The sequence below is a fragment of the Anomaloglossus baeobatrachus genome, chromosome 8 (genome assembly GCF_048569485.1).
Source record: "Anomaloglossus baeobatrachus isolate aAnoBae1 chromosome 8, aAnoBae1.hap1, whole genome shotgun sequence".
Taxonomy (NCBI): Eukaryota; Metazoa; Chordata; class Amphibia; order Anura; family Aromobatidae; genus Anomaloglossus; species Anomaloglossus baeobatrachus.
In genome coordinates this window covers 199,923,838-199,950,550 of record NC_134360.1, presented here as the reverse complement: position 1 = coordinate 199,950,550, position 26,713 = coordinate 199,923,838, and the positions used below count along the sequence as shown (strand labels likewise).

Sequence of the window (26,713 nt, the reverse complement as noted above, 5' to 3'; positions counted from 1 at the left end):
CAATATACCCCATATGTGGTAAGAAACTCTTGTTTGGGCACACAGCATGGCTCAGAAGGGAAGGAGCGCTATTTGATTTTTGGAGTCTAGAATAGATTGTGGATGCTGTCTCATTTAGAGAGCCACCGATGTACCAAAAAAGTAGAAAATCTCAAAAGTGATACCATTTTGGAAACTATATCCCTTAAAGAATAGAGGTGTGTTGAGTATCTTGATCCTATTGGTGATTCACTGAATTTTATAGTATTGGGCTGGGAAAAGATATATTATGGTTTTTTTTTAATAATGCTGAGAGCAGAGCCAAAATTTTTAATTTTTACCAGGTTAACAGGAGAAATTGGACAACAAAAGTACAGCAATGCCCCATATTTGGTCGGAAATTACTTTTTAGGCACAGTGAAAAGTTCATAAAGAGAAGGATGCTATATTGGAGCGCAGATATGGCAGCAATGGTTTTCAGGTACCATGCCACATTCGCAGAGCACCATAAGTGCCAGAAAAGCCAAACCCTCATAAGTGACCCCAGTTTACAAACTATCTTTCCTAAAAAATCATCTAGCAATGCAGTGAGCATATTCATACCACATATGTTTCAAAAAATGTTATACCATTGAAGAAAAAATAATAAAATTTTTATCACCAAAATGTTGTTTTTGCCAAAGATTTTACATGTTCACAAGGGAAAATAGGTAAAAATCACGACATACCGTAATTATTACAGAATTTCTCGTGAATGTGACCATACCCTATGTATGACTGTACAGTACCATTTGGTCATATGGTGAAATTCAGGAAGGAAGAAACACTATTTGAATTTTGGAGCACAGAGTTTCCTAGAACAGTTTGCATACTCCATATACAGAGCCCCTAAGTACCAGAAAATAAGAATCCCACTCAACTGACCCCAATTTGGTAAGTACACTCCTCTGGGAATTCATCTACAGGTTTATTGATTCGTTTGACTTCATGCGTGTTTAATAGAAACAAGCAGCAATGGATGTTGCAGAGTGAAAATGGAAATCTGATGTTGTAGTGCCTGTACATTGGTCCCAGCTTGAGCTTCTGGAGACCTGCACCCCGTAAATTAAATGGAGTCTCCTCCTCACTACAGAAATGCCAAATATGGAGGTAAAACTTATATTTCTGTTAACAGATGACAAACCTGAGTGGGGATTTGTTTTTTTTATGGGTTGAATAAAGCTTATAATGGTGGCCTTTTGAGGTAAGGAAGATTTTGGATTAGTTCGCATTTATCCTATGCTCTATGCTGAGCACTTACATCAGGGTTTCTATCTAAATCTACAAAATACATGATTCAGTTAAACTCTTCTATGGATTCATTCACTATAATGAGGCAGCTACTAAAAACTCTGTTTCTTTGTTCAGCGGTATCTGGTTTTTAGGATGTGTACAAAGGAGGTGGTCTACCGCACTTTATGCATGCTTAAAAAGACAGGCACAGCCAGGTCGTTGGCCAGAGAGAATCCATAGTCTTTCAATCTGCCTCATTATAGGGGATCTTCTGTCTGGGGCTCCGTCTGAATCAGGTATTTTGTAGATTTACACGGAAATCCTAATATAAGTGCTCAGCATAGAGCGCAGGATAAATGTGATCCAAGCCTTGCTGCAATCTTTGGGAGCTAGAATAAACAATCATTTTTATGACATTCATTGTGCGTTATAAGGGATTAGACAGCATTATTCTTTCTGTCTGTGCTATTACCTCGATAACAAATAGATTTAGGAGAAGAAAACAGGTGTGTTGCCATGCTATCACCAAACGAATCGATGTGAATAAATTATTCCATGTCTTTATTCAATTGCACAGGTCAACATGTTTCGGAGATCGCAGTCTCCTTCCTCAGGACATCAAGCAAATGAGATTATTTTATGTTTTCTTCTCCTGAATCTATTTGACTCTGCATGGGACTGCAGCTGTTTGCCTATACACTACGTGATTACAGGAGATGGGAGTTTCACAACCCCTGTAGGTGAGTTCTCTAAGGTTCACTGGCCTATTGTCTGCCTGGTAAGACCACATTTGCACTATTTTCCACAGTTTTATATCTTGGGTTACCTTGATACCAGATCTATATGTGTATATTATATATATATATATATATATATATATATATAGTTTTCTTATGTTTGGCTACAATCGCGCACTAAAACATAGCTTTTTTTAACAAAAAAAGGTTTTTGCCTTGTGATATTTTGAGGAGAAACATGTAATTCCCTTAAAGGTCTTATTTTATTAGATATATTTTTAAAAAACACTAAAAACACAAAAAGCCCTGTGAAAACAATATTAATATTGATAAGAAATTTATGAGGATTTTCTTTGGAAATCAAAAACCCATAAGTGGAGTTCCAAGTTTATGTGACCATGAAAATCCTATGGAAAATAAAAGTATCAGGCATAATATGATTGGCCTAAGCAGTTATCTTATGAACTGATCCTGCCAGGTCGTAGAGGTTAGTACCCTAGATTCAGGCAAGTTGTGGCAACCCCGCTCACCATAATAGCAATATTAGCCATGGAAGATGCCATGATATATTTTATGAGCCTTTAAATTAGTCTTATTTCTCTTGTAGCATGGATGTAGATAACTACAATGATCAGGGATAGCCACCTTGTTATAAAGAGAGCAGTTTTCAGGTGATGTCACCATATTTTTAGCGCTATTATTTTTCTATATTTCTGCCGACAGAGCCATGTGAAGGCTTGTTTTTTTCAGGATGAGTTGACTTTTTTATTGTATCATTTTTGGGCATATAATATTTTTTGATTGCTTTTTATTCAGATTTTTGGGATTTCGAATGAAGAAAATTCAGTAATTACCAAATTGTTTTTTCTTTATATGCCATTTACCGTGATGTAAAAGTGTTATGCGGGCTTTGCACGTTGCGACATCGCAAGCCGATGCTGCGATGTCGCACGCGATAGTCCCCGCCCCGTCGCAGGCACGATATCTTGTGATAGCTGTCGTAGCGAAAATTATCGCTACGCCAGCTTCACATGCACTCACCTGCCCTGCGACCGTCGCTCTGGCCGGCGACCCGCCTCCTTCCTAAGGGGGGCGGGTCATGCGGCATCATAGCGACGTCACACGGCAGGCGGCCAATAGCGGCGTAGGGCCGTAGATGAGCAGGATGTAAACATCCCGCCCACCTCCTTCCTTCTCATTGTACCCGGGTGGCAGGTAGGAGATGTTCCTCGCTCCTGCGGCTTTACACACAGCGATGTGTGCTGCCGCAGGAACGAGGAACAACATCGTACCTGTCGCTGCACCGGCATTATGGAAAAGTCGGAGAATACACCGATGATACGATAATGACGCTTTTGCGCTCATTCATCGTATCAAAAAGGATTAACACACTACGACATCGCAAGTGACGCCGGATGTGCGTCACTTTTAGTTTGACCCCACCGACATCGCACCTGCGATGTCATAGTGTGCAAAGCCGCCCTTAGAATAGCTTTATTCTTCCAGTTAGTATGAGTACAGTGATACCACATTTATATATTTTTTTATGTTTTGTCACTTTTACACAACAAAAACAATTTTATAGTATTGTTTTTGCATAGCTGTATTCTGAAAGATAAAACTTTTATTTTTTTTCCACTGATAACTTTGTATGGTGACTTGTTTGTTCAGGACAAGTTGATGTTTTCACCAATTTTATTTACATTTGTTTTTTTTTATTGCAGTTTATTCTACTTCAATTTTGGAGATATCATATCGATGAATAAGCTTTTTTTTGCCACCTTTTTTCTTTTTTATGTCGATTGTAGAGGTTAAATAGTATGACAATTTTATACATTGTGTCTTTCTAGAAGTGACAATACAAAATCTGTGTACTTTATGTTTTATGTTATGTTTATTTTTGTTTTTACTTAAACACTCATTTATTGTTGTAATATTTTTGTTCTTTAATTGTGCTTGTTTTTTAAATAATTATTGCAATTTTTTTCTTTACTTTTTTACTTCAACTTTTATTCTTCTGATACAGATAAGTATTGGATAAGTATTGCAATACATGAGACCTGTCAGAATATACTGACTGTTAGACCCTGTCTATAGCTGGGTCTAAAGGGCCACCATACCTGACATACCATATGGTCATTGTTTGACCTGTGGTTGCCATGACAACCATTGACGTCATGTGATTTTGTCATGGAGGTGATGATGGAGGTGAGAAAAGGAGCCCCTTTTCTCCCAAAATCTTCTAAATTCCTCAGCATCTGGAGTGTTAGTCAATCAGGGCGATGCTGACACCGGCCCTGGCTGTTACTGCAGGAGACCGGTTGTATGCTCTGGTGTTGTTTGTGTGGGAAGTCCTGATATTTCAGCAGCTCCCACCGATCACATGCTGGGATTGGTCAGTCAGATTGACTGAGCTATAACAGCATCAGAGAATGTGGACCGCTGTAATTGGTCACTGCATCTCTGGCCGTATCGGTCAGCTGTCAGACTGCTGTCGGCAAAGACCTGCCACTGTGCGTTTTCACACAATCACAGGTTAAAACCATGATGGACAAATCATGTCATAGTGCTTGAACAAACACCTGCTCATGACATGCTATGTACGCCAAGGGGTTAATAAAGCATCCCCACTAACTTTTGTATTGCTTAATTGTGTGTATGTACATGTAGGGTGAGTGTGTTAATATACCCTCATACTGACGCTCTCTCCAATGTTAGCTCCTCTTCTCAGTGACGTCCTCCTGTGTAGACTCTCCAGGTCACACTGCGCTCTGAGTCACCTAGGACTGACTTTTACAATGTAGGTCTATGGAGCGTCAGAACGAGAATCTATATTCTTTCATAGTAAAATAGACTTCTGGCTCACACATAGAGTGTAGAACGAACTGGAGAGTTGCAATTGTGGGGACATCACTAAGAAGAGCAGAAGACCAGCGCTGGAGATCAGAAAGCGCGGCAGTAGGTAAAGATAATAACACACACACTACATTACATCTACATGCACACATTTAATCAATTATAAAGACAATAGGAACACTTCTTTAATAAGTTATATAACTTATATTCAGGTGCGGAATGATCATGGTTGCAGATATCGCAACCGCCACTGGGCTCGGCGGTGCAGGGGGCCCGCGGGCCCTAGCTCCTGTTTCAGCTGGATGTGCATCCAAGGCTTCACATCCAGCTGAAACATATCGTGATGCAGAGACCCGTCAGGTCCCTGTACTGCGATACACGTTTCGGGACAAACAGAAGCTGGCAGCTTTCATCTGTGTCCCAGTGACTGAGTGGGTGGGGCATAGCAATGATGTCATGCATTGCAATAGTACTGACACCGAAGAAAGCTGCCAGCCACTGTGCGCGGGCTACACAGGGGGACGCTGCACGACGTTGAGAGCCAGAGACGATGAGTACAATGTTGTTGTTTTTTCCATTAGACAGAATAGAGACGAATTTACCAGGATACGGACAAATGTACCAGGAGGGGGACAGTAGATACCAGGAAGGGGGCATTATATACCAGGAAGTGCCCAGTAGGGGTACAGTATTCACCAGTAGGGGGACAGTATATACCAGGAGGAGAACAGATTAAACCAGGAGAACTTCAGGAGGAGGACTGTAGCTATAAGGAGGGGGACAGTATATACCAGGAGGGGCCCAGTATGGGGATATATATACCAGAATGGGGACATTTTTACCAGGATGGGGTTATTTATACACCAGGATGTGGGCTAGAAGGGGGAACATATAAACTAGGATAGCGAACATGTATGCCAGGATGGGGGACATACTTATCAGGATGGGGGGCATATATACCAGAATGGGGGACATATTTTAGAGGATGGAGCCCAGGAAGGGGACATTAGAACAGGGTGGGGTACATTACTACATAATGTGGGAGCAACCCATATATCTTTATAGGTGCAAAATGCTAAATGTGTACATACATATACCTACATCTGACCAACATAAGGGGGGGCAGGTCCAAATTTTGCACCAGAGCCCATCGAACTCTAGTTACATCACTGCTTATTTCTTTAATATCATTTCTATACAACATGTAATTAATGTTTTCTGCATTATTGTATCTCTTGTCCTTCTAAAAATAAAAAAAGAATGAATTGGAGTGCATGCCTTTTTGTTTTTAGCACTATGGATAGTAAACTGTTGCCTTCTAATTTTAACATGTTTGCTTGCAGTTGGATATACAAGTACTATGACTGTTTACTTATTTACTTACTATAGGGTAATATGCTCAATTTGTTTATTTGTTTGTTTTTTCTTGGGTTTTGTATAGTATTCTACATCCAAACTTAGATTATTGTATTTTTGGCTTTGCATACCTTAATCCTCCTGAAAAATTCTGTTTCTCAAACACTGTGATATCTGAATACCCGAGTCGTGCCAGGAAGGTTGCGCAGCTGATGCTTGCTGGTCCGGCACCAATAAGAGCGATCTTAGCTTTGAATGATGTCGGCATTTTCTCCACTGGAGGGAGCTTTGGGTTCCTCACTTGAGGGATATTCATAGCTTTATAAATCTGCAGATAATTGAAAAACAAATATATAACCAGTTACAAATTACATGTCATATAGTTAACACTGTCCACCCAGCCTATGCTGCCATGTTGTTAAGGTAAACTTAAACTTTTTATTAAAGAAACATTGCAGATATTGAAGTGACTATTTCCTTATGCCGTAGAATTAGATACCCTTAACATGACAGCGCGGGGTCAGCTTATGAGTCCTTCAAGAAATAAGGTCTGGAACACCATTCTGAGTCTGAACTGGGTGCAAAAACCTAAAAAATCTACACTATATGGAGAGAAGGTATGCACACCAGTGACTATGTAAAGGAAATATATGAAAAGCAGAAACTGCTGTGTGAATACTGACATGAAAAATCCAATAGCTATATGTAAGAATGAAAATATGACAATGGAACCTGCATTACTGCCATGAACATATGAATAAAGAGAAATTTAGCTATTGAATTGATCAATGCAACAGAGCCCCAACACTTCTAATATTTCTTAATTGATTTGTAGTCTTTCGTTTGTGAACCCGGCCCCACCACACCTATTACCAGACCAGATTATACGCATATATAGCCTGGGTCTCAGATTTCCAACATGGTAAGTTTTTTAACTGCATGAGAGGACACACACAAGCTAGGGACCCCAACGTGGAGAAATACTTTTGCATAGTGTTGGGCCTCTGTTGCATTGATCAATTCAATAGCTAAATTTCTCTTTATTCATATGTTCATGGCAGTAATGCAGATTCCATTTTTCATATTTTCATTCTTACATATAGCTATTGGATTTTTCATGTCATTATTCACACAGCAGTTTCTGCTTTTCCTATATTCCCCTTACATAGTCACTGGTGTGCATACCTTCTCTCCATATAGCTTATGAGTCCTGACGCTGTCATGAAGAAGAAATAATGCAGTGGTATTTTTCAGGCGCCAAAGAGTGGAAGCAGGGGAACCAACCACGGTTACATTTAAAGCGCTGTGGAATCAATAGCGCTGTATAAATGAATAAATATGTATTATATATATATATATATATATATATATTTACTTCTTTATTCAGAGATCAGGAACATCACTTCACTGAATACAGAAGTAAATGTAACCGTGGTTGGTTCCCCTGCTTCCATGCTTTGGCGTCTCTTTCTGACTCCTGTGTGCATGACGCTAGTGATGAGCGAGTACTAAAAAGCTCGGGTGCTCGAAGCTCGGGCCGAGCCTCCCAAGATACTCGTGTACTCGGCCCGAGCAACGAGCCCAATGTTATCCTATGGGAGACCCGAGTATTTTTGTGAAATGACCCCCCGGCAGCATGGAGAAACCCTAAAAATGTCACAAAAGTCTCAGAAGAGTGCTCAAATGACATGGCAACAGCATGGGGAAGACCCCTTGAAGCATTTATTACTGAAAAGTCACAGCTGTGAACAATTTTGTCCGCGTTTTACGTCATTTTTACGGACTCACCAGAAAAGCTTCCAAAATGACCCCAAAATGATTTTTCATGGCGGAAATGTTAAGGGCACATACCCAATAGGGAGATAGAGCTGGTGTATGTTACTTTTTGAGATTAATACATGAAAGATTTTACGTGAAAACATTGTGTGGCACTCCGATGTCCCTGAGAAGAGACGTACATGAAGGCCTCTTGAGTCTAATGTGCCCATTTTGAGGAAGTGAGTCTTTGTAGTATTTTCCTTTGCCAGGGCAGTCCAAAATTGTGAGGTTCACCAATGCCCCTGCATACAGACGTGCATGATGGCCTGTAAACCTGAAGTGCCCATTGTAAGGAAGTGGGTCTATTGTAGTATAGCCCTTAGGCAGGGCAGCCAAAAATTGGGAGGCTCCACGTTGTCCCTGGGTAGAGACGTGCATGAGGGCCTGTAAACCTGAAGTGCCCATTGGAAGGAAGTGGGTCTATTGTAGTATAGCCCTTAGGCAGGGCAGCCAAAAATTGGGAGGCTCCACGTTGTCCCTGGGTAGAGACGTGCATGAGGGCCTCAAAACATTAAGTGTCCATTGTCAGGAAGTGGGTGTATTATAGTATAGCCCTTAGGCAGGGCAGCCAAAAATTGGGAGGCTCCACGTTGTCCCTGGGTAGAGACGTGCATGAGGGCCTCAAAACATTAAGTGTCCATTGTCAGGAAGTGGGTGTATTATAGTATAGCCCTTAGGCAGGGCAGCCAAAAATTGGGAGGCTCCACGTTGTCCCTGGGTAGAGACGTGCATGAGGGCCTGTAAACCTGAAGTGCCCATTGGAAGGAAGTGGGTCTATTGTAGTATAGCCCTTAGGCAGGGCAGCCAAAAATTGGGAGGCTCCACGTTGTCCCTGGGTAGAGACGTGCATGAGGGCCTCAAAACATTAAGTGTCCATTGTCAGGAAGTGGGTGTATTATAGTATAGCCCTTAGGCAGGGCAGCCAAAAATTGGGAGGCTCCACGTTGTCCCTGGGTAGAGACGTGCATGAGGGCCTCAAAACATTAAGTGTCCATTGTCAGGAAGTGGGTGTATTATAGTATAGCCCTTAGGCAGGGCAGCCAAAAATTGGGAGGCTCCACGTTGTCCCTGGGTAGAGACGTGCATGAGGGCCTCAAAACATTAAGTGTCCATTGTCAGGAAGTGGGTGTATTATAGTATAGCCCTTAGGCAGGGCAGCCAAAAATTGGGAGGCTCCACGTTGTCCCTGGGTAGAGACGTGCATGAGGGCCTCAAAACATTAAGTGTCCATTGTCAGGAAGTGGGTGTATTATAGTATAGCCCTTAGGCAGGGCAACCAAAAATTGGGAGGCTCCACGTTGTCCCTGGGTAGAGACGTGCATGAGGGCCTCAAAACATTAAGTGTCCATTGTCAGGAAGTGGGTGTATTATAGTATAGCCCTTAGGCAGGGCAGCCAAAAATTGGGAGGCTCCACGTTGTCCCTGGGTAGAGACGTGCATGAGGGCCTCAAAACATTAAGTGTCCATTGTCAGGAAGTGGGTGTATTATAGTATAGCCCTTAGGCAGGGCAGCCAAAAATTGGGAGGCTCCACGTTGTCCCTGGGTAGAGACGTGCATGAGGGCCTCAAAACATTGTTCCCATTGCAAAGGAGCGGGTCTCCTGTCGTTGTAATGTCCATTCTGCAAAGAATGGGCGAAAAAATTTACCACTGGGGGTATACCTGAAACAAAGGCCTAAGTATTGCAATTTGTAACGGTCATCATCATGGTGGCGCATGAGGAGAAGGAGGAGCAGTCCAGCGATTATCCAAAGTCCAGAAGTGTGTACCCATGGGTGAGTGGAGGTACATGGCAAACTTTAAATTCCGCTCTCATTTGCTGGTGGTGTGGTGAAGTCTGGCCCAATCCAACCCTTGTTCATCTTGATCAGAGTCAGCCTGTCAGCATTTTCAGTTGACAGGCGGGTGCGTTTATCTTTAATGATTCCACCTGCGGCACTAAAAACACGCTCTGACAAAACGCTAGCAGCAGGGCAGGCCAGGACTTCCAAGGCGTAGAGAGCCAATTCATGCCACGTGTCCAGCTTGGATACCCAATAATTGTAAGGCACAGAGGAATGTCGGAGTACAGTTGTTCGATCTGCAAGGTACTCCTTCAGCATCTGGGCAAACTTAGGATTTCTTGTGGCACTACCCCGCACCTCAGGGGCTGTGGTACGTGAGGGGCTGAGAAAACTGTCCCACATCTTAAAGACTGTTCCCCTACCTCTGGCGGATTGGACTTGTGCCTCTCTCGGCTGTACGCCTCGGTTGTCCACTGATTCATGACCTATGCCGCTAGCGTTTTGTGAGGGGAATGCTTTGCCTACTTCCGTGACTATGGCCTTCCGGAACTGCTGCATTTTGGTTGACCTCTCCTCCACGGGAATAAGAGACAAAAAGTTCTCCTTGTAGCGTGGGTCTAACAGTGTTACCAACCAGTAATGATTGTCGGCCAAGATGTTCTTAACGCGAGGGTCACGAGACAGGCAGCTTACCATAAAGTCAGCCATGTGCGCCAGACTCTTAACAGCCAGGACTTCAGTAGCCTGACCAACAAGATGACTGAACATGCTGTCCTCCTCCTCCTCCTCCTCCTCCTCATCTACCCTGTCCTCTGGCCAGCCACGCTGAACCGAGGATATGACTGGTGTGCATGTCATATCCTCAATTTGGCCAGAGAGTTGCTCCATGTCTTCATCCTCCTCCTCGTCATAGTCCTCCACTGCACGTTGTGATGAGACGAGGCTGGGCTGTGTGTTATCATCACCCACACCCACTACTGTTTCTTGCTGCAACTCATCGCGCTCCACCTGCAATGCATCATGTTTGTTTTTCAGCAGAGACCGTTTTAGAAGGCAGAGTAGCGGTATGGTGACGCTAATAATGGCGTCATCACCACTCACCATCTTGGTGGAGTCCTCAAAGTTTTGGAGGATGGTACATAGGTCTGACATCCATCTCCACTCCTCAGGTGTTATGTGTGGAGTTTGACCCATTTCCCGACGGCTTAGGTGATGCAGGTACTCAACAACTGCCCTCTTCTGCTCACATATCCTGACCAACATGTGCAGAGTTGAATTCCAACGCGTGGGGACATCACACACCAGTCTGTGAGCCGGAAGATGTAAACTGCGCTGAAAGCCGGCAAGGCCGGCTGAAGCAGTAGGTGACTTTCGAAAATGTGCAGACAGGCGGCGAACTTTTACCAGCAGATCAGAGAGCTCTGGGTATGACTTTAGAAACCGCTGAACCACGAGGTTGAGCACATGGGCCACGCATGGAACATGTGTCAGCTGGCCTCGCCTCAAAGCCGCCACCAGGTTCCGGCCACTGTCACACACGACCTTTCCTGGATTTAGGTTCAGAGGTGTGAGCCAGTGATCTGCCTGCTGTTTCAGAGCTGTCCACAGCTCTTCTGCATTGTGGGGTTTGTCACCTATGCAGATTAGCTTCAGCACAGCCTGTTGCCGCTTCGCCGAGGCAGTGCTGCAGTGCTTCCAGCTTGTGACTGGTGTGGAGGGTACAGTGGATGAGGATGCGCAGGAGGAGGAGGAGGCTGAAGAGCATGACATTCCGGAGCTGTAGAGTGTGGGTGAAACACTGACTGAGGTAGGGCCTGCAAACCTTGGTGTGGGAAGGACGTGTTCCGTCCCTCGCTCAGACTGGGTCCCAGCTTCCACAATATTAACCCAGTGTGCCGTCAACGAGATGTAGCGGCCTTGCCCACAAGCACTTGTCCACGTGTCTGTGGTTAGGTGGACCTTGGGTGAAACAGCGTTGTTCAGGGCACGTGTGATGTTTTGTGACACGTGGTTATGCAACGCGGGGACGGCACACCGGGAGAAATAGTGGCGGCTGGGGACCGAGTAACGTGGGACAGCTGCCGCCATCAGGTCACGGAATGCTTCTGTCTCCACCAGCCTAAAAGGCAACATTTCCAGCGCAAGCAGTCGCGAAATGTTAGCATTTAGAACTGTGGCATGTGGGGTGTTGGCAGTGTATTTGCGCCTGCGTTCAAAGGTTTGCTGAATGGATAACTGAACGCTGCGCTGGGACAAGGACGTGCTTGATGATGGTGTTCTTTCTGCGTAGGCAACTGCAGGTGCAGGAGTGGAGGAGGCTTGTTCGCAGGCAGCATGGACAGGGGATTGGCTCGCATGCACAACCAGCGAAGACGTAGCAGTGACATCAGCAAGCACTGCTCCTCGACTCTGTTGTACTTCCCACAAAGTCGGGTGCTTGGCTGACATGTGCCTGATCATGCTGGTGGTGGTCAGGCTGCTAGTTTTGGTACCCCTGCTGATGCTGGCACGGCAGGTGTTGCAAATGGCCTTTTTTGAATCATCTGGATCCAACTTAAAAAACTGCCAGACTCGGGAAGACCTAACATTTGTACAGGCACCTTGTGTCGTCGTGTTGTTCCGGGGAACGGTTGCCTGACTTCTGCCTGGGGCCACCACCCTGCTTCTTACTGCCTGTTGTGATGCTACGCCTCCCTCCCCCTGTGCACTGCTGTCCTTGCTCTGCATATCCTCCTGCCAGGTTGGGTCAGTTACTGGATCATCCACCACGTCGTCTTCCTCTTCCGCACCCTGCTCCTCCTCCTGACTTCCTGACAATTGTGTCTCATCATCGTCCACCACTTGTTGAGACACGTTGCCAACTTCGTGAGAACGTGGCTGCTCAAATATTTGGCCATCTGTACAGACGATCTCCTTATGACCCACTTCAATATGAGCTGGCGAGAGGCCAGAATGTGTGAATGGAAACGTGAACAGCTCTTCCGAGTGTCCAAGTGTGGGATCATTAATGTCCGAGGAGGACGTGTACTCAGCCTGGTGGTAGGAAGGAGGATCAGGTTCAGAAATGTGCGGTGCAGTATCACGGCTACTGACACTTGACCGTGTGGAAGACAGAGTGTTTGTGGTGGTGCCAATCTGACTGGAAGCATTATCTGCTATCCAACTAACAACCTGTTGACACTGGTCTTGGTTCAAGAGCGGTGTACTGCTGCGGTCCCCAAGAATTTGGGACAGGACGTGCGAGCGACTAGATGTGGCCCTTTGTTGTGGCGAAATTAGAGCTTGCCCACGACCTCGGCCTCTGCCTGCACCACCATCACGTCCACTTCCTTGTTCCTTGCCAATGCCCTTGCGCATTTTGCAATGCTGTGCACTGCTGACGTGTATATTCACTACTTGTGCGTTATATCAAAGTTTGTGGAAATTGCACACAAGTGCACCTGTACGCTGCCACCAACAGGCACACACGTGCGGTTTTAAAAACCAAGCACGGACGCAATAAGAACCTAACAGGTTTTTTTGGGGAGCGACAATTACAGACAAGTCAGACAGTATCTGGACTGTTTTACACTGTGTACACCAGCCCCAGATATGATAATAATAATAATAATAATTTTATTCATTTATATAGCGCTATTAATTCCATAGCACTTTACATACATTGGCAACACTGTCCCCATTGGGGCTCACAATCTAGAGTCCCTATCTGTATGTCTTTGGAATGTGGGAGGAAACCGGAGTACCCGGAGGAAACCCACGCAAACACGGGGAGAACATACAAACTCCTTGCAGATGGTGTCCTTGGTGGGATTTGAACCCAGGACCCCAGCGCTGCAAGACTGCAGTGCTAGCCACTGAGCCACCGTGCCGCCTGATGAAGGCTGGTATACGGTCACCACTACCCTGCCTGCCTGCCTGCCTGTATACTGGTACAATAGTCCTGACAAGGACTCTTCTGGTCACTAGCCTGTATTCAGACCTGGCTATACCCTGCCTGTATATAGCAACAATAGTCCTGAGAAGGACTCTGCTACTGTACTCCGACCTGGCTATACCCTGCCTGCCTGTATACAACTAGAATAGTCCTGAGAAGGACTTTTGGTCACACTGTTTGCAGCCCTGCAACTGAAAAAGCTATAAAGGGCCGCAAAGCTTTCCCTGAATCAGCGACACTCTCCCTGCACTCACTGTCTGGATAGCTGTGAGCAGAGCACAGCGCGCCGGCCGGTATAAAGGCTCGGTCACGCTGTGCAGGCCGGCCAATCACTGCAATTCCACAACTAACAGGGCTGTGGAATTGCAGTGGTCTGCCAGCCAATCCCTGCATGAGGGCTGGCTCTCAAAAGAGCGCCAACATGCAGAAATGAAGACCACGAGTACAGCACAAGTATCGCGAGATTACTCGGTCCCCGCCGAGCAGCCCGAGTACAGCGATACTCGTGCGAGTACCGAGTAGTTACAAGCATGCTCGCTCATCACTACATGACGCGGCTACATCATACACACTCGCCGGTCCTGCGCAGGCGCACTACAATACTTTGATCTGTTCAGGATCTGAATGCCGGCGAGTGTGTAAGACGTAGCCACGTCATGCACTGCAGCTAGACAAGGAGAACAAAGATGGCCAAAAGAGGCGGCGCCGGGACCAGACAACGGAGACGCCCATAAGGCCAACTGCGCAACCGTTAGGTAAGTATTATAAAGTGTTTTTCATGTTATACCCCCGGCCAATACTAGAACTGTATACTATGAATAGATCATTAATATCAGATCAATAATAGTCCAGCTCTTGGGACCCCCACCATTCATCTGTTTCCTGCCCCCGAGATGGTCATATGTAAGCAGTGTATGGAACCAAAAGATCAACCAGGTAGTTGCCATTTTCAGGTGTCGCAGCTAAACTCAAATAAAAGCTAAGCTATATCATCCTTTAATGTCCACTACATGCTATATAAAGCTATATTTCTCTAGCTCTATTTGAGTTCATTAAAGGTAATACAGTCATGTTGTAAGAAAATGCTACATTGTTACATAGGTTGGAAAAAGACCTAGGACCATCTAGTTCAAACTTCCTCCACCAATTCTACATTTTGTCACTAAATCATTGATAACAACAATATTGTGTGCACTGAGGAAATCATCCAGTCTTTTTTTAAAAGCTGTTATAGTGTCTGCCATTACTACCTCTTGTGGTCGGCATTCCACAGTCTGACTGCTCTAACTGTAAAGAACCCTTTCCTATTTAGCTGCCAGGATTGCCTTTCTTACACTCACAGTGAGTGCTCCCTCTTCCTTAGTATTATCTTTGGAAGGAATAAGTCATATAGCAGTCTTTTGTATTGACCACACATGTATTTATACATATAAATGAGATCTCCTCTGAGACATCTGATCTCTAAGCTAAACGAAACCAACTTTTTCAACCTGTCATCATATGGGAGGCCTTCCATTCCTTGTAGTACTCTAGTTGCCCGCCTTTGAACTGACTCTAACTTCTGAATGTCTTTTTTAAAATGTGGAGCCCCAAACTGGATCCCATATTCCAGATGAGGCCTTAGAAGTGATTTATAGAGGGGTAACAATACGTTGGGATCACAGGATCTAATCTCTCTTTTTATACACCCTAAAATCTTGTTTTCTTTAGCAGTTGCTGCTTGACATTGAGTGCTGCTGCTCAGCTTATTTGTAATGAGAATACCCAAGTCCTTCTCCTGTTCTGTAGTCCCGAGTTTACTTCCACTTAATGTATACGCAGTTATAGGATTACTCCGTCCTAGGTGCATTACTTTATTATATCTATATACTAGCTGTAGTACCTGGGCGTTGCCCGGGATAATAATTGTCTCTCTGTCTCTCTCCCAGTCTCTGTCTGTCTCTGTCTGTTTGTCTCTGTCTGTTTGTCTCTGTCTGTTTGTCTCTGTCTGTTTGTCTGTCTGTCTCTGTCTGTCTGTCTGTCTCTGTCTGTCTGTCTGTCTCTGTCTGTCTCTGTATTTGTTTGTGTGTCTGTCTCTGTGTGTCTGTCTTTGTGTGTGTCTCTCTGTGTCTGTCTCTGTGAGTTTGTCTCTGTCTGTCTGTGTCTGTCTGTGTGTCTGTCTCTATGCATGTGTGTCTCTGTCTCTATCCATGTCTGTCTGTCTGTGTCTATGTCTCTGTCTGTCTTTGTATCAGTCTCTCTGTCTGTCTCTTATTATCTCTGTGTCTGTCTGTCTCTCTCTATCTCTGTGTCTGTCTGTCAGTCTCTTTCCCTGCCTGTCTCATCCAGATCTGTATATTTCCCCATCTGTCTCTTTCCCCGTCTGTCTCTTTCCCCGTCTGTCTCTTTCCCCGTCTGTCTCTTTCCCCGTCTGTCTCTTTCCCCGTCTGTCTCTTTCCCCGTCTGTCTCTTTCCAGGTCTGTCTCTTTCCAGGTCTGTCTCTTTCCAGGTCTGTCTCTTTCCAGGTCTGTCACATTCCAGGTCTGTCTCGTTCCCCGTCTGACTCTTTCTAGGTCTGTCTCATTTCAGGTCTCTCTTTTCCTGTCTGTCTCTTTCCCCATCTGTCTCTGTCTCTTTCCCTGTCTCTTTCCTTGTCTCTGTCTCTTTTCATGTTTTTGTCTCATTACCTGTTTTTGTCTCTTTCCCTGTCTGTCTCTTTCCCTGTCTGTCTCTTTCCCTGTCTGTCTCTTTCCCTGTCTGTCTCTTTCACTGTCTGTCTCTTTCACTGTCTCTTTTCCTTTCCCTGTCTCTGTCCCTGTCTGCCTCTTTGACTGTCTGTCTCTCTCGCTCTGTCTCTTTCCATGTCTGTCTGTCTCTGTCTGTCTCTTTCCCTGTCTGCCTCTTACTCTGTCTGTGCCTGTCTGTCTGTCTCTTTCTGTCTCTCTATCCGTCTCCCCACCGACATCTTATTACCTCACACGTAAGCTTCTTATACTAACAATTTCCTTTGTTCCTATAGCAACCAATCACAGCTCCAATTAATAACCTGTAGGTCGCAGCTCCATTGACTTTAATGGAGGCAGGTTTTTTGGAGAGTAACTGTAAAGCGCAGGGTTAAATTTTCCTGCAAAACATAGTCTATGATGTTCCTTGAATCACATAGGGTGTCTGTGCAAAATTTTGTGATTGTAAATGCGACGGTGTAAATTCATTTCGCGGACATACACACACACACACACACACACACACATACACTCAGCTTTATATATAGATATATTATAGTTATAATAATCTCAATGTGAAGAATCTACATATGATCAGACAATGGATTTTAATAGTTAAACATTCTTCATTGTCTCCTGTTTACTAATTTATGATCCGGGCAGTTCCGATAGCGTTCAGTATAGAGGTGGCTGCACTTGCAAAGACTCTTTCCATTGAGTAAATGGGAGTTCTGGGAAAGACTAAGCACCTAATAGTTGTATCAAGCATGAAATATGTGAGATAATCTAATGTACCTGAATGCATCAATTTGACTAAATCAATATAAAAACATTATTGTTAATAATAGTAACAATATATCAAACGGGTATAAATACAATTTTAAGAAAGATCAGAGCATATATGTGAGTCTGACTGTGTCTTTCTGCCTCCGCTGGTTATGTAATTATCATGATAGCAGTCTAGTTTACTATTTCACACTCAGATGCTGTGAGTGCGCTATCACAGTCGTTTAAAGGCATGTAACCTCAGCGCCTCGCCTTCTAGGAATACGTCCAATATAATTTGTTTCCAGTCATTTGCTTAGAATGGCAGTGTTTAAAAGGAAGAAAGAAAAAACACTAGAATGGAAAATAACACTAGAATAAAGCGGTGCAACCAATGAGAATTTCAATTCTTGAACAATCAAAGTACAAAACCTACCAAAGTCCTCAAAAACGAATATACCCTGAAGAAAATCAAATATATAGACCTACATAGAAATAATCAGGGGCTAAATAGTATGATGCAATATAATGTTTTATTTTATGTTATAAATACAAGAAATTCTCCATACAATATATATAGAAAATAAAGAAAAACGGGGGACTGTACATAATAGACAGTACAAAAAAAGAATGGGGTAATTAACACACACAGCAATCAAATATTGCACTCTGCCCTCTTGTTGCACTGAAAAACATACTGTATATATAGTGATATCAACATCACTTGCATTAAGATATATGTGGGCCTGTGTAAATTACTGACACATAGCTACATAACATGTGTTGAGCAACCAGCTCTCAAATCTAGATCTCCTGCATGATAACTAACAATATAGCATTAGGAGACACATATAACCGAGAGATACATCAATTTCCTGTAGCAATATTAATGGACAAATATGATAGAGACTCCAGCCTCCCATCCCGATGCGCGTTTCACCCTGAATTGATTTAGTCAGGAGGTCTGACAAAAGTTTTACATAGTCCTTAGAAAGGTACAGAGGAAAAAAATAACAAAAGAGAAAAGGAGGGATGAAGGAAGAAAAGAAGGAACTAACAGCAGGAAGGAGGGAAGGAGGGTGAGAGGGAAGGAGGGTGAGAGGAAAAGAGGGAGGGAGGGAAGGAGGGGAAGAGGAAAGGAGGGAGAGAGGAAAGGAGGGAGAGAGGAAAGAAGGGAAGGAAGTAAAGGAGGGAAGGAAGGAAAGGAGGGAAGGAAGGAAGGATGGAAGGAAGGAAGGAAGGAAGGAAGGATGGAAAGAAGGAAGGATGGAAAGAAGGAAGGAAGGAAGAAAAAGAGATGGAAGATACCCTTCTTTTTACAGATCACTTTTAGCAATTCTTATACAGACCTCCTTCCCAAAAAGACATTATTTATTTTATTTTATGTTAGTTTATTTATAGTGAACGTGGAACTTGAAGAATATTGAGAATCACTGCAGTATGGAGGCGAGCTACTAAAGCCCCTGACTGAGGCTGATTTCACACAAAGGAGATTTTTCATTTAAGTTCTTTGTTTTGCACATTTTTCACAAGGACTTTGGAAACTTTGATTAACCTCCATTAGCTATGGCTGTGCGCGAAATTCATAACTTCTCACATGCGTCTTACAAATGTCTGGATCCACTCTCAACCATACAATACATCTTTACTTGTAATACAAAATAACGAAATTGTGAATTATTAGAGATGAGCGAAACAATGCAAATTAAATTAGTGTCTAGTTTTAGGAATTTGCTGAACCGTGTGAATTGGATCAAATTGTGTTTTACTTTGCATGAATTGCCTTAAAGGACAGCTGGCATTTATCACATTGCAGAAGATTGCATCAGCCAAAGAAAGATCATATAACCTTGCATATGGTAGGGTGGGCTTTTGCACAATGCCTTTCAGCTATTACATCACATGGTATAGCGCAGCCAATCAAGGTGTACTAAGATAGCCTGTATAAAAGAAGAAGCAAAGAATGCAGCAGCCATTGTTTGGTGAATCTGAGTAGTTTGAGGACATCTCAGCTCACAAATTCATTATTTAATTAAGCATTATAATACCCGCATTGTAAAGGGTAAAGTCAGTGGTAGATTTAAATAGTCTGCAAAATAATCCAAATCCATACAATTAGGTGGTAAAGTGTCTGCAATGGATCAGTACCTTGTTGATGTACCCTAACCCTGCAAAATTCCAGTGCAATTGGCAATGAAAGATTGATATTATTGTTTTTTAGGAAAACAGTGCAAATCAAAATTCCATATAAATCTAAAAAGTTTTCTAGAGCAAATAAATGAAAAAGAAAAAAAAAATATGGTTCAATAATTTATGGAGAAAAGAGAGCGAACATTTTGGAATGCAATTTTCCAACTTCAAATACCGTATTTCCCCAAAATTTGATTTGCAGGGATTCAAGTGAAAGTCCTGGGACTTTCTAGAACTATATCTAACTTTCCAACTCTTACACAAACACAGCTTAAGTATTGTCAAAGTGACCTCATCATATGTTTATGGGTAAATGGACAGTAACCGTTTATCACTACCGTACTGTCACACACAATCTGGACAGTTTCTGTATTGCATCTTTTCACAATTAGTATGATGAGCAGAGCATTACGGTTCACGTATGGTTATGTCCACTCATATAGTGGCAGTTAGTTGTTAGTGGTCGTAACCATAGAATATGTGATGGTGTGATATTGTGGGTCATGTATCATTTTGTGTAGGTTCATATTTTAGGTGTGTTGCTCTGTCCATTCTCTGTATTCCTTGTGTGTACATTGTCCTTTTTGCAGGTTAATCACCCCCTGCCGGGCTTTTGTCCCTAAAGGTCCAGTCACACTAAGCAACTTACCAGCGATCCCAACAACGATAGGGATCGCTGGTAAGTTGCTAGGAGGTTTCTGGTGAGATGTCACACTGCGACGCTCCAGCGATCCCACCAGCAACCTGACCTGGCAGGGATCGCTGGAGCGTTGCTACACAAGTTGCTGGTGAGCTCACCAGCAACCTGTGACAAGCCCCCAGCGCCGCGTGTAAGATGCTGCGCTTGGTAACTAAGGTAAATATCGGGTAACCAACCCGATATTTACCTTGGTTACCACCGCACGGAGCTACACGTGCAGAGAGCAGGGAGCAGAGCACACCGCTTAGTGCTGGCTCCCTGCTCTCCTAGTTACAGCACACATCGGGTTAATTACCCGATGTGTGCTGCAGCTAAATGTGCACAGAGCAGGGAGCAGCGCACAATGCTTAGCGCTGGCTCCTTTCTCTCCTAGTTACAGCACACATCGGGTTAATTAACCCGATGTGTGCTGCAGCTACATGTGCACAGAGCAGGGAGCAGCGCACAATGCTTAGCGCTGGCTCCTTGCTCTCCTAGTTACAGCACACATCGGGTTAATTAACCCGATGTGTGCTGCAGCTACATGTGCACAGAGCAGGAGCCGGCACTGACAGTGAGAGCGCTGGAGGCTGGTAACAAAGGTAAATATCAGGTAACCAAGGACAGGGCTTCTTGGTTACCCGATGTTTACATTGGTTACCAGCGTCCGCAGAAGCTGGCTCCCTGCTGCCTGCACATTTAGTTGTTGCTGTCTCGCTGTCACACACAGCGATCTGTGCTTCACAGCAGGACAGCAACAACTAAAAAATGGCCCAGGACATTCAGCAACAACCAACGACCTCACAGCAGGGGCCAGGTTGTTGCTGGATGTCACACACAGCAACATCGCTAGCAACGTCACAAAAGTTGTTCGTTAGCAGCGATGTTGCTAGCGATGTTGCTTAGTGTGACGGGGCCTTAAGTCTGGGGGAGAGGGCCTGGAATCCACCCAAACTCTCTGCTTACCTTAAGAATTATTCATTCACAGAAGGACAAAAGATAAGCAGGAAGATTCATCCTTTTGGGTAGAAGCTGTGGCAGCACCACAAAGAGCCATTGAAAAACCTTGATTTCCCTGAAAAAGGACTGCTGGAGGATTGTGACTGATCCCAGAGACATTTATCCCATTATTGGACTACTTACTCTCTATGTGGTGGATTATTTGATGGACCTTCTGACTTGTTTGGAATAAATGCTTTTTCATTGTTCAATCACTCTCGCTCTGTTGATTGTGTGATATGGGATAAGGACCCTGTGACAGATACCTAAGCTGCAATGCCCTGCACATGAGGTAAGAGACATGGCTGTATCAGGAGAACTATGCTACATTTCTAATTCAAAGTATTTGCTAATAGTATTATTATTATTACACCTACTACATATTGGAATAGGATCTTGGAGAATGGAACATCCCTTTAAGCCTAAAACAGCTGGTCTTGGACTGCAGTTTAAGGGCTGGGATAGGCAACTATCCCAACTCTCACCAACCAGATTTCGGTGATATAATAATCTGTCATGTCTGATTTTCGACTGCTGATGCCTTTTCTTAGTGTGATAAGTTGCCACCGCAGATGTCTGGCAACAACTTTCTCATAGAGAACATAGCAAAGCCAACGCACGTGTTTAAGGAAGAGTCGGGAGTAATAGCTGCTGACCAAATGTTCAGCCACAATATTGTTCGCCTAAGATCCATCTATATGGAGCATTCGCCTTCTCCGACTACTTTTGATATATCCTGGTTTTAGCAGGATCATTACTAGAGATGATCGAATACCTCAAATATTCGGCTTCGCAAATATTTGCCGAATAAATCGCAGCTATTCGACTATTCGTGAATATTCGATGCACAATGTAAGTCTATGGGAAACCCCCGAATAACAACTATTTGGAACTATTCGGGCTTCCCATAGACTTTCATTGCGCATCGAATATTCGCATAGCGGCGACCTATTCGGAAAAAATTCGTGAAGCCAAATATTTGAGGTCTTCGATCATCGCTAATCATAACCTACAAATACACATTGTTTTGTACACGTCCACCGCACATATAAATGACGCATACCAACAAAGGTGTGTACATGTAGGCTTAATTTCATCAAGGAAAGAATGATCACATGCCGGCAGATAGATCTTTACATTTTAATCTAAACGTACGTTTCAAATATCACGGTGTCATGGTTTTGCAATATTTATCCCGTGTCGCACATTCAGTATTAATCATAGTGTCAGCACAAAGCTTTGTAATAGATTTCTAATGATTTTAAAGAAAAATGGCAGATATTTAGCACAATATATCAAGGTATAATTTATGTCTATTAATCATCATGACAAGACTAAAAGGAAACACAGATCACGCTTTAATGGGTATTGCTTGCATTTAGTTTCTAAAATGTAACATTGAGCCTAGGTATCTATCATTGTATCCAAGGAAGTAAAGAAAAAAGGAAAAGCTTGTCACGTCTGGTGGTGATCCATCTTCAGATGCTTAAAATATACACGCTACACGGGGAGCTTCTACTGCAAAAAAAAAAAAAAATGACTGTCCAGACTAGGCACAATTCATTCCCAAGATCAGAAATAGCTCAGAAATACAGAAATAAATATAAAAACAATAAAGTAAAAACTAACAGAGGCAATAACTTGTGTGGGTCATTGTCTGACAAATGTCTCATTGCAACCACTTTATCAAAAAGGCAGAAATGGGGAATCTATACCATAGCACCTATTTATACTATACCATCTAGAAAAGCCTTACAAAACAAATGACTGACCAACAAGCTATAAATAACTGCATCCATAGCAAATAAAACCTTTCATGATGTTTAATGTGATTGATAATCATTCACACTTTGATTAAATACAGTGAATGTTTTTTGGGGTGTCCACTGCCAGCAGCAGACATAAGAAAGCAATTGAGAAAGCAATGGTTAATGGATGCAACCTATGTAATTCAATGACATTTTAAACAGAGAACAGGTTTTATCACGATCTTTCCTTTGTGGCAGAGTTTTGTGACAAATTCTGGGTCAGAGTCTCACTTTACTTTGTGAGACTCTGCTGATTAAATTGATTCCTGTCATGCTACCACTAGGGGGAGCTGGAGCCCTGCAGGAAAAGACACTACACAGAGCTGAGTCAGCATGGAGGTGGACACACAGTGTGTGTTGGAGCATGGCCCTACAGAGTCAGCCAGAATACAGAGACCAGGGGGCATGCGAGGGATGGTCAGGCAGGCCAGGTCATACACAGTACGGTGAGAAAGAAGACATAAGGAACGAGCAAAAGCGGGGTCGAGGTCAGGCCGAGGTCAGTACCAGAGGAAGTAACAGAGTGGGGAGGTAGGAGAAGGGGGAACGACTGGGGCTATTGTGGGAAGGAAGGAGGTGGGACGGAACACAGACAGAGCACAGGGGAAGGACAGATCAGGAAACGCTTACAGGGACCAGCAGTCACAGGCAAAGCAGTGGTAAGCTTATAGACAGCACTGGTTCACCAGAGATGACAGAATTTAAAGCATCCAAGCTCCAGAAGTGAGGCCCGAGAGAAGTCTCCGCCCCCTAGCCATGTGGACGAGGAGGTGGAACCATGACAATTCCCTTTCCTTTGGGGAAGAGAGGGTTAATGTCAGTTTACCTTTCAGAAGCTCCTGACTCCTAGTCAGGTGTTTATTGTTTAAACCACTCCCAGGTCCTGTATATACTTCCTCTGCTTCCAGCAGGGGGTGCCGATTATTTTCATTCATTTGGTAGCTTGGCTAGGAGGATGAAGGCGCTGGATTAATCTTCTCTGAGATTTGCGTTGTGGACTGCAGCATTTCTAGGTGTGCTTGTTGTATGGCATGGATGTTACCCAGTAGTCTGTTTTCTTTCCCCCCTTTTATGGTGTTTCCTCTTGTGCACTTTTAGTGGCTAACACAGGAGAAGTTGTCCTGCACCCCCTGGGGTTACCTTGACAGTAGGTGTGTAAGAGACTTCCTGCTCAGATCCTCCCAAGTTCCAGACACTAATGCGGGGTGCACGCTCCAGCCAGATAGAACATCATATGCATGCTTCAAGTAGAGTAAGAAGGCAGCACTCTCCATGGTTGTTGTGTGAAGATACAGTTTATTCAAAGAGGTGCTTTTAAACATGTGGTGTAGAAGCCAAGTGCGGGATCTCAGAGGACTATGGCTGTTTTGCGCTAAATTACGCTTATACAGGTCCTTGACCTGTATAATGGTCAGTCATTTAATATACCTATCTGGGATCAGTTAGGGATGGTTTATGTCCTGTTGGAGGATTAAATGGTGCACGCATCTCCCCTGACGAGCCAGATGCAGCGAAACACGTTGTGAGGCACCAGGACCAACTGGAGGACGCCACAGTGTAGGGTCAGCTGTGGACTGCCCTTGTCAGGGAGTGAGCTAAATTGTTGAGGGCCAGTGCATTACTGTGAAGCAAGGCCCTGCTCCTGACCCATTTTTCTTCTGACCAGAGTGGACAGTACGCTGGTAGGATGGACATTGACGACTGAACTGGGTGAGATCAATCCTTTGTTTGAATTGTGGGGTTGATGTGATCTTTGTCCCAGGTCTATCCTGCGCTCAATTAATTTTTGGTACTGGTCCCTATTTATGTGATTTCCATTCCCCGCTGGGTAGGAAAATAGGTGTTACCCGAGAATACATTGTTTTGTCTATGGGTCACCTAAGATACACTGCAAATTGACAGTGTTTTTATTTCACAAGCACATTTTGGTTTGTGTTTTATCTAGACTCATTAACCCCTTCACGACCTTGGACGGATCTCTCCGTCAAGGATCATGTCCCGTTAAGCCCCGCCCCATGCCGCGGGCAGGCGGCGGCGGTCGGCACACATATCAGCTGTTTCCAACAGCTGACATGTGTGCCTGCATGTTGCGAGTGGAATCGCTTCCACTCGCAACATTTAACCCCTTAAATCTCGCTGCCAAGGTCTGGCAGCGAGAGCTATATGCGCGCGGCAATGTTTTTTACTTACTGCCGCCCCCACCGGAAGTCACATGAGTGATCATGTGACGTTCGGTGGTTGCCATCGTAGCACAGGGTCATGTGATGACGCCTGCAGCTACGAAGTTTCACTTTCGTTTTTCCTCGGCACGGAGCAGAGGGAAACCGGAAGTGACTGAAACTGATGTTTACAGCTGTATAGCTGTGATCAGCAGATAGATAAGAGCAATCGGATTGCTGATCGCTATAGCCCCTAGGGGGACTAGTAATATAAAAAAAAAGTTAAATAAAAAGTTTAAAAAAAAAAAAAAACCTAAAAAAGTTCAAATCACCCCCCTTTCATCCCATTGAAAATTAAAGGGTTACAAAATAAATAAATATACACATATTTGGTATCGCCATATTCAGAAATGCCCGATCTATCAAAATATAAAATCAATTAATCTGATTGGGAAAATGGCGTAGTGGCAAAAAAATTCCAAACACCAAAATTACGTTTTTTGGTCGCCGCATGTTTTACGCAAAATGCAATAACAGGCGATCAAAACGTAGCATCTGCGCAAAAATGGTACCATTAAAATTGTTAGCTCGATACGCAAAAAATAAGCCATCACTGAGCCATAGATTCCGAAAAATGAGAATGCTACGTGTTTCGGAAAATGGCGCAAAACATGCGCCACTTTTATTGGACAAACATGTGAATTTTTTTAACCCCTTAGATACAAGTAAACCTATACATGTTTGGTGTCTACAAACTCGCACCGACCTAAGGCATCACATAGATACATCAGTTTTACCATATAGTGAACACGGTGAATAAAACATCCCAAAAACTATTGTGCGATCACACTTTTTTTGCAGTTTTTCCATACTTGGAATTTTTTTGCTGTTTTCCAGTACAATATATGGTAAAACCTATGGTTTAATTTAAAAGTACAACTCGTCCCGCAAAAAACAAGACCTCATATGGCAAGATTGACGGAATAATAAAAAAGTTACAGCTCTCGGAAGAAAAGGAGCAAAAAAGAAAAACGCAAAAACGGAAAGTGCCCGGGGGAAAGTGAAGCTGCCAAACCTGGTACCAGAGTGTCAACCTGACGATCGGGGCCCCTGGTTCTGATAATACTAGTAAGTTATTTTGTAAAATTATTCTTTAAAACTCGTTTGTGTTTTCTTTTTTCAGCTGTAAAACCCCATTCAGTTATATTAATTAGGCTCATACTTAGTAAATTATTTACATTTTGTTATTTTAAATTGAAAATATTGAACAATATGTGTTCAAGCTTGTACAAAACTCCTCCACTATACCTCCCAATAATTATAGCTTATGCTAAACACTATATTATTAATGAAAGATGAAGAAAGGAAAACAAAAAGGACATACAAATGCAAAAAAATAAAAAAAAAAAATAAAACAATGGACTGAAATGTTTGTTGGTGTTAATCATATTTTTATTGCTAACATTAAAGGGATATTTCAATCTCTAAGGTCCTATCCCTTTTAATATTGAGAATAATGTTTACAGTAAGCTACAATAGCGGAGCTACCAAGGGGGGAGAGGCGGTGGTTGCCCCTGGCCCTTGGTCTGGAGGGGCCCACCGGAAGCTACCACTATCCAGGTCCGAATAGGTCACTAGAAGGAATAGATATATGAGCATAATCTCCCTGCTGAGT

General features: G+C 43.5%; 1 protein-coding gene across 2 annotated transcripts in view; it reads right to left on the bottom strand.

The window, feature by feature from the left end:
* The window catches only part of DPYD (dihydropyrimidine dehydrogenase), a 1,712,944-nt gene that overhangs the window by 1,066,296 nt on the left and 619,935 nt on the right, over positions 1-26,713 (bottom strand). For both annotated transcript variants that reach the window (XM_075321045.1, XM_075321044.1), the window contains exon 6: positions 6,332-6,528. In XM_075321045.1, the coding sequence (XP_075177160.1) occupies positions 6,332-6,528 (197 nt within the window). The remainder of the gene's footprint in view (positions 1-6,331; positions 6,529-26,713) is intronic.